Here is a 15,356-nt window from a genome sequence, read left to right on the forward strand (position 1 = left end):
ATTTTGAGTTTCATATGGTAAGCAAACTTTTTACAACACCTTTTGCAACACATAAAGGATAGCATAAATTCTTTAGATTTCAATGCTCATTAAAACTGCTAATGGTTCCTAACTTAAAACACAGAGGCTGAAACCTTGCTAAGCAAATTAGTATGGGCTATCTTACTTTCTTGTACTAGCAATATCTTTCTTCTTTTAGAAAGCATATTAGAATCTCTCCAGGATACTAGTTTATTTTTTTCCCTTTATTTAAGTTTACAAAATACATGCTTATAGAAAAGTAAAACATTATAGAAATATATAAAGCAGACCATGAAAATTTCCCAATTCTACTCCTTCACAAAGCCACTGTTAACAACCTGGCGCTACTTTCCCATTATTTTTTAGTGTTCATTATTTTACAAGAATGCATATACAACTTCCTTTTACATGAGCAAACTTTGGACATCTTGCCCTAGTAAGTCAAGATGTTCCTCACTCTCTTCATGAATACAAAGAAATAAGTTGGAGGATCATATCTATTAAACTAGCTCCTTAATGATAGGGCATTTGGGTTAGTTTTAATATTAAAGAACAAAGGTGCAATGAACTTCCTTGTGTACACTTGTCAGGTTACTCCTATTAGGCCGTTTCCTAGAAATGAAGTTACTGGGCCAATGATTCAAATATTCTCAATAAACACAAAAAACTACACTTCTAAAGATTGTTACAATTATACTCCCACCTACAGCATGCAAGATGGGATACGTAAAGTCTGGAAATGTTTGAACTCATGGTACAATTTTTTAACTTGGGAAAATTTTTAAATTGATTGTTCTTATAACAATCTTCTGACTATAGGTGAAGTGGGACAAATCTTGACTGATGGGGAATCAGGACCTCAAGGGCAGGATTTATAAAATTTGTTATTTACCAGGAGATATAAGAATTAGAAATTTTAAACACCTTCCTATACAATCTCCAGAAGATTGTACCCCTTGCTACTGCTTTAAGTATCTTCAGTGGTATCTCCATAGTTATTTCCCTAAGTTTCTATTACAATATTGGTATCCTACTGCTTGTGGAATAGAATCCAAACTCAGACCATGAGCTTTTCCTAACATGAACCAGCTTTGTATCCCATTAGTCAACTGTGACAGACAATTCTGTCCTAGAGTACACCACTCAGGTTCCCGCATCTGGTTTCATCCAGTTAATGCCTCAGCTTAGAACACTGTTTCCTTTGCCCTCCTTGACTTCAAGGTCAGTTCAAATGGTCCTTCCTCAATGAAGTCTTCCCCAGCCCTCTCTGGGAAAGATGAATGATGAATAGCTTTTTCCTCAGTGTTCCTCTAGCATTACACCTATACCTGTATTACAGCATTTCTGTAAGCTAGCAAAACTGGAAGTTTTGGAGACAGATAAATCTTATCTTTTCCTGAACAGTATTTACTGCTGAATTCTAAAGAACAAACTCAAAAACTGCTTTTGAAATGAACATATATAAATTAAGACTAAAACTTTTAAATCCCAAATTATCAGTTTTTAAAGGATTGTAAAAACCACCTGCTCCCCTCAAAATGCGTTGTTATAATAGACAATTTTTAAAAGAGGCTTTTTAATAAAACTATCAAGAATTTTGTCTTTAGAATAGTCATGTCTAATAAACCTCCATGTGCTTGATATTTGCATCTTACTTTCTAGGATCACAAAATGTTTATTTTACAAATAAAAACACGGGGGGGGGGCATAGGGGACAGTTTATTGTAAAATATTAAGCAGCAATGATTCCAGTAAATGAGTTTCTGCTTTACATTCCCGCAATAACACAAAATAACCGACATCCTCATCAATGCCAAGCTTAAAAAAAAAAAAAAAAAACCACCATGAAGACAATGCCACATTAAAATCTCTTTCGCTTGATAATTTCTGGTTTCCAGCTGACTGGATGAGTTTCTTCTGTCTAAAAGTAAAAAATAAATTAAAGTGCTATTAGCTGAATTCATGTTTAACAGAATTCCTTTTTAACAAAAATAATGTATTTATTCCAAGTCATATTATTTTCACTATACATATTTAGCAGGTTAATAATGGTTTTAGGAATAGCTAACAAACTTTAGGCATTATCCAAGTGTAACAAAAAGTGAATAGATTCATTAAAGATAAATTTGTAGTTTCTCATCCAAAATAAAATTTTCATTTAGCTATAGTAGCATGAAGTTTGTGATTCTAGAATAAATTTGCACACAATTTAGTATTTGTTATTATTAGTGTACCATTTTCCCAGTAACTATAAAAATGAAAGTTGGTATAAAAGTAAAGTAATATATTCAGGGTTGGGGTTGTGGCTCAGTTGTAGAGCGCATGCCTCACATGTGTGAAGCACTGGGTTCAATTCTCAGCACTGCATATAAATAAATGAATAAAATAAAAGTCCATCACCAACTAAAAAAAATTTTTAAAAAATGTAGTGATAGATTCATTTAAATCAATGAAAATGATACAGAAATCTAGGAGCAGACACTATTCAAGATGACAAATACCTTAATACCATAATCAAGACCCTTGCTAAATTGGTATAGTTGTTATTTTACTTTAAATGTATGTAAAACAATGAACTTACTGCCGTATCATCCTCTCTGTACACTTTAATGGTTTTATCAGCTTCAGCTGTTAATAATCGACTTTCAGACTGATCAAAAGCACAAGCAAATATTCCTGATTCACTGTCCAAAGACCCAGGCTGCACAGCTGCATGAACTCTCTGAAAATTGTAGCCAGTTCTCCAATCCCAAAGATGCATAGTGCCATTGTCAGCTTAAAGGAAAAGATCTAGTTAGTTATATTTGGTATCCCTTGACCAACAATTAACCTAAACTTCTCTTCATATTGCTTTGTCTAATTTCATCTATTTTTAATTTTATCATAGATCTTAAAAAGCACCACAAAATTTGACAGTCAATTCCAGACACTCAACCAAATATTATGCAATTCTCATCATAAACCTGTCTCTAACTTAGATTTATCACAGGGGAACTTAATTGTGAGCTTAACTGTGAAATATACTACATATATTCTGAATAGGCACAAACACGTACACATCCAAATATACCCTCTTCAGGCAAGTTCTGCTATAATATTTATCTCTGATGCCTTAGAAATGTTCATTCAATGACTAAAAAATAAAACAATGAACTAAACACATTTATTATAAAAATCTTATGTTACCTCCAGATACAAGCACTCCATCAGAATTTACTGTCAATGTGTTAATAATAGCATTATGACCAGAAAGATTTTGAATAAAACTTCCATCAGGGAATTTCCACTGCTTTATGTTATCTGGAGAACCAGATGCAAACGTGTAACTGAAATAAAAGCAAAACGAATTAATGGCAATGTAAATCAAGCTAAACAAAATGGTGGGTTTTAAAAAGCTTAGTTAATTTCCCATGCACATTCGCTGATATCTGTAGTTTTAGCACTCTTTTTTGTTCTGGAGATTGAACCCAGGATGTGTGGTTTTACCACTGAACTATATCCTCTGCCCTTTTTATTTTTTCAGACAGTGTTTCAACTGGGTTGCCTCAGTCCTCCCACTTCTTCAGCCTCCTGAGTAGCTGGGACTACAGGCGTGTGCCACCATGCACCCAGCTCAATTTTAGCAAAATATTAGTGTCATATCAACATGCAAAAATATCAAGGTACTTGTTTCAAGTTAAATGAATTTTTCAAATTTTATGTTTTATTCTTTCATTTTCCTGAAGCTATACATCAAGAGTAATAAATATGCAAATACCTAGTTTCACAAAAAAGGCAAAAGAGTGAGCAACAATTTTGGAGAAAGGGAGAGAAAGAAATAGTGAGGGAAGAGGAGAAAAGAAGTGAAGGACAGGATGAAAAGGAGTGAAAACAGGGAAAGGGAAGAAAAAGGGAAGGACAGGAGAAAGGAAGAGTTAGAAAAGAAAGGGAAAAGAAAAAATATAAATACAAACAGAAGAATGTCAGGAGTGATCTGATATGACGAACACTAGGATGTGATATTCTTCGCCATTTCTGTGGATATCTTGACTATAATGTTCATGGTTCTCACTTTCTTGAACTTCTTAAGAATTAAATCATTCTATGTGTTTCTCAAGTCTAATATCATTTATGTGCAAAGCACGCCCAGCCAATGTTACTTTCTATTTTGATATGCACCTTTTGTCCATGATATACTTATATTGTCTAACTTGATAGTATTTATGACTGTATAAAAGGCTTTCCTCATCTTATTTAGGGCATAAAGCAAAATAATTAACATAAGAAAAACTGATGAAATGCATGTCCACAAGTGAAACAGGACTGACGGTGACAGTGGCTACATGACTGCCAAAAGCAGTGCTCAAGTTGTTATTTCAGTACTATACTAAGGCATAAAGATGGAAGAGAAGATAATGAAAAAAAAATACACTTACTGTCGTGGATGTAAAACCACAGCCCTGACTGATTTCTTATGATTTGTTAATGTCACTCTTGTCTTTCCAGCCACCAGATCCCATAATCGTATTGTAGTGTCATGGCTTCCTGTAATGGAAATACACACAAACCCAAAACATAGACCAAGAAAAAGAAGCAAAAGTGATATATGACAACATATGAAGCATTCTTCCACAAATATATACATATTAAATGAAAGTCTTATCATCTCTTGGCTAATTTCATCATAGTTTCAGAACTCAAGGTTGATTTTAAATGTTAATTCTTTTAAAATGCAATACAATTCTTGATTTGCTATCAACTGAAAGCTACGGCAAATACAAATAACAAATACAACAAATACTTAGTTAATAAAATGTTAGGTGAAGGAATTATTTTCTAGTTTTAATGATCCATTGTTAACAAATACAAGGTTCACATCAGTTCTAAAGGTTATTGATCTCAAGAGTATTTTTGTCTTCTAACTTTAACTTCTTAGACTAATAATTTTGGCACTATAAAATAACACTAAAAAGTTTTCTAGTTGGATGTTATAAAATTCTGTGTATGAAATATCCTATAATATGTAAAAAGTATGAAGTAAAAAACAACTAGAAGAAGTCTTAAAGAAATTTCAAATTCCTATGATTAAAATATACAATACAAAAATATCACAAACACAATAAAAAGAATCACAATGAATGAGAAGTATATGTACAATTATAACATATTTGATATGAACAGACTATAAATATGAAAAGTATCTTACATACCAGTAATAATTTGTGGTTCTGCAGCTTGACACCTCACTGTAGCAACTGCATTTGTATGTCCAGATAATGTGTGTACACTGGCTTTAGTTCTCACATCCCAAATCTATAAAAATGTAATAGATATACTATTAAAAAGAACAGTTATTCATATCTCAGGCAGATAACCGGATCAATTCGAGGCTGGGAATTTACTAGATAACTGTGCCTCAATATCATAAAGAAAATGCTTACAAGAAGGATAATGATTTATAAGCTAGGTGGGGAATATAACTAGAAAACAGCTGCAAAGGGAAAATAAAAAGCTGAAAGATAAGGGTACTGAAAGATTAATGGGCATAATGAACTAATGAATAAAAAAGATAATGGACAACAGTTGTGACAAATTGGAAAACGAGAATGCAAGGCCAAAGAACTGAAGCCTAAGGTGGTAAAAAAAAAACACAAGTCAAGAAAAGGAGGGACTAGGGTATGACAAATCAAGCAATTATTTTTAATGCTCTATCAAATAATATAAGACTGACATCAAATATGTATATGACAAGATGCAATACGTTTACAAACACACAGATTTATGTCATTTACCCGAGCAGTTGAATCTCGACTACAGGTTACCAGCACATCGATTGTTGGATGCAAATCCAAACCATATACTGCACTTAGATGTCCATGATAATGCCTTATAACCTAAAAGATAAGGCAATAAAGTTGAATTTTCTAAAATTAGAAAAATAAACAGTAGCTCATAGTATTTTCAATACTTAACTCTAAGAGTACCTTATTATATTCAAGATCCCAGCATTTTACTTGTTTGTCTTCTCCACAAGAAAACAGGTATGGGCTCCTTGTGCTTACTATCACACCTCGAACTGTACTGATATGCCCGGTCAACGAGAGTTTTAACTTGCCACTGGCCAGGTCCCAGATCTGCAATCAAAGAATATTTTTTCATTTTGTTGGTTACCCCAAAGCAAATATTTTGAATCCTAATGTTAAGTCCCCAAATATATACACACATATACATAAAAATTAAAAATTTGAAAAATGATCCTTTCTAAATAAAAGAAAATGTAAAAGGCATGTTCAAACTGTCAAACTAGAGAAATGTTTGCAATAGAGGTAAAGGCTAATATTCTAAACAATATGTAAAATATATCATTGATAATAAAAATATGAATAACATGGTATTAGGTTGGCAAAGGACAACTGAAAATGAAAAACTGAACACAAATAAATGAAAATTTGTATAGAAATTTTGTATGAACTACTTAAAAAAAGATTAGATACCCATTTTTTACTTATGTTATTAGATAAAGGAATACAAAATTGATGGACTGGAATGGATTCTCTGAAAACGCTGCAAGTCATTTGGGAAGTAATTTATACTTTGGGTATCCTCAAAAATAGTTGACATTCCTATTTCTGGGAATGTACCATAACAAAATAAAATACAGAAAAACATGTATGCATAAAGGCTAACTACAGCATCACTTTAAAAAATATATATATTTATTTATTTTTCAGTTGTAGTTGAACACAATACCTTTATTTACTTATTTTTATGTGGTGCTGAGGATCGAACCCAGGGCCTCACACATGCCAGGTGAGCGCTCTCCTGCTGAACCACAACCCCAAACCCATACAGCATCACTTTTAATAATAAAAATCATCAAAATAAAAAATTTTAATGTCCAACAATAGGAAAACAGACTGTAGAATATCAAAATTATATATTATGTAACCATTTAAAAAGATAGACTTTTTATAATATGGCTTTGATATAATGTTAAATGAAAATAGATACAAAGTTATAAGTATTTTTAAAAAGAGACATATTTATACCTTAACACCCTGAAAAAAGTTCAGAAGTAAATGTACTGATGAATATAAACACAGAAATAAATGCTTTTTAAAGTTAAATTTGTCTAAATATCTGATATTTGTAGGATTATGTGTGGTTCTTTCACAGTTCTCTAAATTTTCCACATGTTCTATAAATTAGCCTGGTTTAATTTTGTAACCAGGGGAAAAATCTTAAAAGTATTAAGGAATTAGGTTATTATGATTAGGATAAAACCCCTATTGCTTAAATGTCTCTTTTCAAATAGATATTTATTTCAAACTATTACTATTACAGACTACATGCTAAAGTCCAAGAAATGAAGGCTTGCAATACAATTCCTTGCCATAGGAAATAATTTTAAATAGTTTAAACTTTTGCAACAAACACAAAGTCCTGTTTATCTTTTCTTTCTTATTACCTTTATAGTTCTATCAGCAGATCCAGTAACAAACCACTGATTTCCAGGTTCCACAGCAATACATCGAACCCAACCAAGATGCCCACTGATAACCTGAATAAGAAAAAGTAAAATAGGCAGAATCATCGACACATTAGTCAAAATGTATTCAATTTTAACCACAACCTGGGTTTGAACTGCAGCATCTTTATATGTTTACAAGATTATCTGACAATATATTTTAGAGTGAGCAACATTAACTTATCTTCAATAGGTGAATGGGTACACAATTGCGGTACATCTATACAAAGGAATAATAGTCTTCAAAAAAAAAAAAAAAAAAGGAATGCTTTACTAACACACACAATAACTTGGCTGAATCTCAAAGGCAAAGAATGAAGAAAGAAAGACAGTCTCAAAGAGTACATAATGTATGATTCCATTCTGACACTGTAAAAAAGACACAAGTACAGTGATAGAAAACATATCAGTGATTGCCAGGTGTGGAGGAGGGTATGACGAAAAGAACAACACAGTGGTGTTTGGAGCTGATGCAGATTATGGCAGTGGTTACCCAAACCTATATATCAGTTAAAATTCAGTAGACCGAAAGAAAAAAGTCTCTTACAATGTGATCATTTGAAAAATAAGATCATGTTGGCTGTACATTTCCTATTATATAAATTTTACTTTATATCTGGTACATTCTGAGTTATTTTAATTTATTGCAGTTGAAAGAATAATTGGTGCAAAAACTCACTAATAAGGTGTTTATTCCTCAGCCTTCATGTTAAATACTTCAAATATTTTCCTGTATTTATTTTGCCTGCCCTACGCATTTAGTAGCCTTCTGTCAATATTTTATACTGCACTTTACAAAAAATACTAGTATACCTTTTACCCAAGGAAATCTCAAGATATCTTTTAACAGTGCAAAAGCCCCTTCTCATCCCACCGCAGATCACTCTACTATTTTCATATTCATTCCTTTTCCTTTTTCTATTCTTCAGCTCTCATCAAATGGAAAGCAATGATATTGTACATAGTGGAATAAAATCTAGATTTGCTCACCCTATAGAGTTTCCATGGTGGGTGCCACTGGGGTTTTGGCATTGTAGGTACTTTTTTGGCCATCAGCGCAGAGTTCTTAGTATTGCCAGTTTCCATAACCATCTAAATATGGAACAGATTACGTTATCAATAAAGAAGTCATATTTAAAGTTTGGTTTTTAATTAAAAGATGGACTAAAAGGGGATTTATGAAAAATTTTCCCCTTAAATGAGAGAAAAACACCTAACATATTCAACTGAAAAGTCAGTCTAAAACTCTTACTTCAGAACTTTATTTTCTGTATGTTCATTTTTAAAAGCAAGTAAAAAAACCTCAGAGAGGCAGAGTATTAGTTAAGAGCAGACATCACTCTGGGTTCAAAACTCAGCTATGCCATTTTCTAGCTGACTGACCTTATGTAAAAATTCTTTAACTTATATGTGCCCATGCTGAAAAATGAACAGCAAAATGCTTTTATCATGGGTTTCTATTCATCTTTAAATACAAGCACTTAAATACTATTTTAAAGGTAAACTGCTGATACAGATTGAGCATCCTTAATCCATAAATTCAAAATACTCTGAAATCGAAACTGAATTTAGATTTCAAAATTTTAGATTAGGGATCTCAATAGGTAAAGGCTACACAAATATTTCCAATCCAAAGTTTGAAATCTGAAACATTCTAGTTTGAAACACTTTGAATAAGGGCAACTCAACCTCTACCATCTATTGTTAGTGTACATTAATTAAAAAAAAAAAAAAAAGAACATAAAATTCTGCCCTGAAGAAGTTTAAATTATATCCTCCCAAAGATGCAGAGAGCTTGAACACAAAGACTGCTCTAAATGAGAATGAAGAAAACAAGTGGTGTGAGCATCACAAATTCATTCACTTCATATGAAACAGAATCCATAAAAAAACTGATGAGTTCTATTCCTACACTGAAAAAAAAAACAATAACAAAAATATAATATAGTTGTAAAGCCCATACTTACGTCAAGACACATAATAAAATAGCTTCACATTTTCTGTTATTTTTTTTTCTACAACTATTTTCACTAAGAGTAATTGTTGTTTACTTACAAATAAACCAATTTCTACACACTCATTTATAAAATGCTAGTTGTAGAGCCCAAGAATATTACCACACTGTTAGCACTCAGCTTTAAGCACACACCAATTTAAAGTTCAATTGAAAGAAGACTTTCATAATTAGCACATAGTAACACAAATTTCAGGATAATACTTCCTGTATTTTTAATAGTGCATAGTAAATACCAAAATCACATTGTCTTAATCAAAATACGTATTATGTGCAAATGTGCAAGTAGATATGGATGTAACAGGATTTCAAATTCTAAAACATATGTTAATTTACTAAAACCCAAAGTTTTAGGGCAAAGAAATTTTAATGACTATCTCAAGCTACTATTTATAGGAACAAATTCCAAGAAAGTGTTAATTTCTCTAATAGTTAAAGGAAAACTTTTGGAATAAGGGTAACAAGGTAACATTCCAAAAGCTAGAAACCTGTTTTGCTATATGACAGAGAATCTTACTGAATTCATCACTGTAGGTTGTGAACGGTCAGAAGCCCCAGGATGTCGATATTCAGTTCCACCAGGCGCAGTACGATTTCCCTCAACTCTGAGGCAAAAGAAATATTATGAAAGTAATTAATACCTCAGTCACACGACTTGAGGCAAAAGAAATATTATAAAGGTAATTAATGCCTCAGTCACATGGTCAGTTTAAATTTTTGTGAATAGTGCCAAAATAAAATACACAGTTATAAACAACTCTGAAAAAATGTAAATGGTGAAATATATTTTTAATCTTTGTAATTATAAGCATAACATCTGATACCTGGCCTGGGAAGAAGGTAATGCCACTGCCAAGGACTGTGCAGCTGATTCGCTGGGCATTCTTTGGACCTTAGTATCCGCTGTCAAAGCAACTCCTATTAAAAATAAAATCAGTTCTTCTTAGTAGTTATTTTTGTTCTCATTTATATATATTTAAAATAAATTGTTAGAGAAAAAGACACTAGTTGATGATCTCCAGGCAGTGATATTACAACAATTTTGATTAAGCCTTGCTTTCTTTGTTTCTAAATTTGATCTAATTTAAGTAGCTTGGTATTAAAATAGCCCAATTTCGTAAATTATTAAAATTCAGATATTACTTTCAAAAGCAAAAAAATTAAGCAGCTACTCAAATACTAATGTTTTTAAAAATGAAAGTTACTGTAAGATGCACCCAATCCCCCCGCACTTTCCATTCTATACATACCACGCCTTGTCTGTCCTCCACCCTGTTCATATCATCTATGTGCCAACCCATCTACACACCTACAAACACGCACACTGCAATTTTTAATCATACCTACTTCTGTACCAATACGTTTATCATTTTTAATGTTTACATAGTTGCATGTCTGTCTAAATCACTCAGGTAAAAAACTTAGGTCTAGAACTAGAGCAGTCTTACTGCCTTTGAAATTCTAGCATGGTGCCTAAAAATTGTAGCAATAAAATAAGATTATTTCCAATACATAAAAGTTTACTTACCAGGTCCTGGTGGATATGGATGTGTACCTGTAACCAAATACTCAACTTCTTGTCCTAAAAAAGAAAAAAAACAACAAAAAAGAAAATAAATGTATTGATAGTGAATCTATCTTACATTCAAGTATGATCTTTTACAATATATCAATAATATTAAGTTACTAACTGGATTTTTCCTCCCCCAACTAAAGTTAAGTCTCAAAAATAAGGAAAGTTCATCAGTTTTGTTTTGACCTCAATAAATCATATACTTGGTTATTTCCTTGTCCATTAGCTGGTAAGAGATCAAGAAAGCTCATGCATTTGCTAAACAGCAATGGTGTTTCTGTTTTTCATTTGTTTGTTTTTGTGGTTATGGGGATTGAACCCAGGGCCTTGTGCATGCATGGCAAGCACTCTACCAAATGAGCTATATTCCCAGCTCTCTAATTTTAATTTATGTAGAATCTTAGATCCTCTTTGTTCATTACAACTTCAATACTTAATTTCATCTTTCTGAATTATAGCTAAGATAAATGATCTTCCTACAGGTTAGAAATATTCTTCAATTTTCTCCATTAGTCTCCATTGTGACCTTCTGCACATCCAACAAATTTCTGCCATCATTATATGCTTTTATTTCCCATTAGGAAAAAAAGTCATCAATCAATAATCTAAGCTACTACTCTCGTGGGCAAGTCAAAACTTCCATCTTAATACTGGTATAATACTGTGTGACCATAATAAATGCTTTCAGAAGGAGCACTAATAAGACATTTGTTTTTATATTTAAAAAATTCACATAAGTCCTGTCATTTCTGATTTATACTATACCTACCTTGATTGGCAGGATATTGTTTATGACCGTATGAATCCGTTGCATTCTGAGGGCCTTTCTCTTTAAGATTTTCTTTTGAAGTAGGCATATGCAACACAGGACCGTACTCATTACGGAGCTTGATTGCCATTTTTCGTTTGTGACTATTTAAAAATTATAAACATAAAATATATCCTTAAATACTTTAAATATTTCACCAATGTGTTTATGAAAAGCTAGTAAATAAGTACTTAAATAGCTTAGGCTTGTGTAATCATGTAGAAAAAGTTTCTAATTAGATTTTAAAGTTAAATAGTAGAGTCAAAAATTTTCAAGTGCATTTCCACACCATATAAATTTATTTTTTGTATCACATCAACATTCATTAAACTTGAGTATATTTTAGTTACTTAATAAAGACAAAACCTTTCATGATTAATTCCCAAGGATCCAAATAATTAAAGATATACAGAAAGTAATATATCCTTTAAAAATCTCAAAGTCAATATACTTTATTTCTAATGTCTAAATCTAAAAATAGTTTAAACCATCTGTACCAAACTTTACTAGATGTGTCTAAAGAGTTTAGTTAGAACTAATCAAAGCACTTAATGAGTTCAATATTTTAAAAAGAAATGCACTTATATTACTTTTATAGTCTACCTTATAAGTTAAATACAAATGCTTGTTTGAGGAATTAAATAGATTTTAACAGAAGGATAAAGGGCAAAGAAGGAACACTGCACATAATGCAATCCCAGACTGGAGCTGGAGATGTAGAACCAAAAATATGCCACCACTCAAAAATCTTCATCATACTAACGAGAAAAGATGGGAGTAGAGGTACTGGCCAGGTACAATTTCAGCTCAGCAAGGCTCTGAGAGCAGCGGGAAGCTGAAAGCACATACAAAGTGATTGATTATAAGATAAAATACCTAAAAGGGGCTCTCCTAATTTCTGGATATTTGTAAAATGCAATTAATTAATTTTGAGATTTTATTGTAAAAGGCAAAAAAAGCTAAATCAGCTGAAATTATGCAAGAACATCACTTCTTATTGGATAGATAACCTATGTGTATTAGTATTTTAAGACCTTTAAGGGTCTTCCTCTCCTTGCTTTCTTCCTTCAATATCAGAATTTTAAATACTTTAGAAACTGAAAAAGAACTATACCTACCTCTCTTCATCCAAAGGCACAGGTTTTCCATTATCAGCTACAAACATGTCATGGGTTCTCTTCAGTGACCTGAACACAAGTGTGTGCACAGAATGTTTCTGTACTTCCTAGGAAGAAAAGAGTGTAATTGCACATTTAGGAACAAATTACCCATATCATAAATTAAGCAAAATTACTTTTACATTTTACATGTTTCAATATGTAAAAAGTTTTATACATATTGAGTGCATCATGGCTATTTGTAGCAAGCTACAGAAGTCAAGTTCAGAGAAGAGGAGAAAGTTCCTCTTTGGCCAGAGCCCTAAGTATAGCAATTGAGTCATGTCTGGGATTAGTAATTTATTCAATGAATATTTATTGAGTTTGTACTTATATATCTAGCAGGTATTGTGCTAGAAGTTACCCAGAGAACAATGAAAAGGTAATAATAGTCCCTGTGTTCAAAAGAAAACAGACAAATAAAAATAAGCAAAATAATTCAGCATTTTGAAAAGTACTATGAAGACAAATAAGGGGCTAAGTCAGAGAACACAGGAAAAACTCAATATAATTGAGATATCTCTTAGATGATATTTAAGTATAGAAGGAGGAGTCCCTGCTGAAAGGACAAAGGGATTATAAAATTACAGTATAGACATAAGAACAAACAAGGCAGACTGCAAAGGTGCTCAACAGTTGAAATAAAGTAAGAAACACTGCACAACTGTGTACATTGGCTGAGAGGGTGGGTTGTCCTATAAGATGAAGCTGCAAGGGTAGGTGAAGTTCAGATCAGCTCAGGTCTTTCAGACCATTACACAGCCTATATTTTTGTTTTACCAACAGAGTCAAAGGAATTCCTGCAAAACATGATCAACTCACATTTCAAAGAGAACAAATTATAGGAGAACAAAAATGGAAGAAGGGAGATGAGCTGGAAGCTAATGCATTAATCCAGGCAAAGGATAAATGAAGCTAGTCTGAATTAAGGTAAATGCAGGATATGGAGACGAGTGGATGGAATCAATATTTGAGATAAGACAAACAAGATCTGTTTGTCTGAATGGGAGCTCAAGCTAGGGAAAAGATGTAAAATTTCAAGAATGGCAGGCTCCTGCAGTACAGCTGAAATGAGAGACATAAAATCTGAATGCAAAAATTGAGAAGATCTCTAGTCTTTAGGACCCCTGCAGTACAGCTGAAATGAGAGACGAATTGAACGCTAAAATAGAGAAGATCTCTAGTCTTTAGGACACAATCACTTGACACTCGCAGTACCAGTGGTCAAGCATCATCAGAAGGCAGTGCTGGATCCCAAGGGTCAAATAAGAACTGGATGAATTATCTCAGGTTTCCCGCCCAGACAGAAGCAGCGACTCGGATTCTCACTTGGCTTCCCTCCCTCCCCAGAAAACCTTAAAAAGAGACCACTCGGCCTCGGTCAAAACGTCTCCCCTCGCAGCCTCTTCTCGCCCCACATTCCCAGCACATTCCATCCCCTATGAACAATGCCAAAGAAAAAAAGCCCAGAGACTAACAACTCTTGAGTGCCCAAGTGTCACTTTACCTCGACCATGACGCTTCCGTTTATCTGACCCCTCTGGCAACGAAGAAACACTTATCGCCAACGCAGAAACAGCCGCCGCCACTCTTCAGCCTCTTCCGGAATCCGGAGCCCTGTCGCCGGACGTGACGTAAGCTCGCGCACGCGCGCTAGTAACGCGCCAGCCTTCTGGGGTCGAGAGGCGGGTCTTCCTCTTCGGACCCGCCTCCAGGGTGGGGTCTAGAGCCTGTGGGCGGAGACTCTTGGAAGCGCTTGGCTGGCGGGTGTCGCTCTTCCTTCTTGAATCTTCCCCCGCCCACCCAGGGCCAAAAAAAAAAAAAAATGTTTTCGGCCTTACTCTCCCTTCATGTCTTGGCTTAGAGACTTGCTTGATGGTGCATTCCTCGGAAATTTAATGCTTTTAATTAACAGATCTTAAGAAATCAGTTCTAGGGATGATCAGAACAGCGAACCTTTGTGGGTTCAAAGGTCTTGCTGCCTTTGGGGTCTCTTTGGCGCTGGTTCCCCTATTTGGCTGGCAGACTGTTTTGGTATGGGTGCCTAAAAGCAGTTCCTCTGACGCAGTGCAAAAGCACTTCTTGAATAAATGTTGCAGAATTGTTTTTTTCAGTTTGAGAAATTTTGACGTGTAGGTGTGAAAAATAATCTCACTAACAGCACATGGCAAAACCCCAAATTTATTTTCTGCTGCATAGATTTCTTTTAATATCTCAACAATACAAAGTCTTGGTCATTTCCTAGTTGTCTGCTGGTTAATATGGCATCAACAATT

General features: G+C 33.5%; 1 protein-coding gene across 2 annotated transcripts; it reads right to left on the reverse strand.

Annotated features, from left to right (window-relative positions):
• Positions 1–248: 248 nt before the first annotated feature.
• Positions 249–14,697, reverse strand: Plrg1 (pleiotropic regulator 1). 2 transcript variants are annotated; one of them, XM_026384696.2, is made up of 15 exons: positions 14,588–14,697; positions 13,042–13,148; positions 11,885–12,027; positions 11,071–11,124; positions 10,367–10,460; positions 10,060–10,147; positions 8,519–8,620; positions 7,469–7,561; positions 5,985–6,134; positions 5,793–5,894; positions 5,211–5,313; positions 4,437–4,545; positions 3,208–3,347; positions 2,603–2,796; positions 251–1,942 (listed from the first exon to the last, which is right to left on the reverse strand). In XM_026384696.2, exons 1-15 carry the CDS (start codon positions 14,594–14,596, stop codon positions 1,883–1,885), a joined length of 1,548 nt encoding a protein of 515 aa, XP_026240481.2. In that variant the 5' UTR covers positions 14,597–14,697; the 3' UTR covers positions 251–1,882. The 2 variants fall into 2 exon arrangements, with proteins under 2 accessions (XP_026240482.2, XP_026240481.2); XM_026384697.2 differs by lacking the exons at positions 13,042–13,148; positions 14,588–14,697 and adding an exon at positions 12,687–12,760 and having other exon boundaries at positions 249–1,942.
• Between the last annotated feature and the right edge of the window lie 659 nt (positions 14,698–15,356).

The sequence above is a fragment of the Urocitellus parryii genome, chromosome 10, assembly GCF_045843805.1.
Source record: "Urocitellus parryii isolate mUroPar1 chromosome 10, mUroPar1.hap1, whole genome shotgun sequence".
Classification (NCBI taxonomy): domain Eukaryota; kingdom Metazoa; phylum Chordata; class Mammalia; order Rodentia; family Sciuridae; genus Urocitellus; species Urocitellus parryii.

Excerpts from the sequence above, each read along its gene's own strand:
- Plrg1 (XM_026384696.2), bottom strand. Across the intron at positions 3,348-4,436 it reads GTGGTTTTACATCCACGACA|TTACACGTTTGCATCTGGTT; the intron begins GTAAGTGTATTT and ends CTTTTATTTCAG. Across the intron at positions 1,943-2,602 it reads ACAGAGAGGATGATACGGCA|ACAGAAGAAACTCATCCAGT; the intron begins GTAAGTTCATTG and ends TTTTACTTTTAG.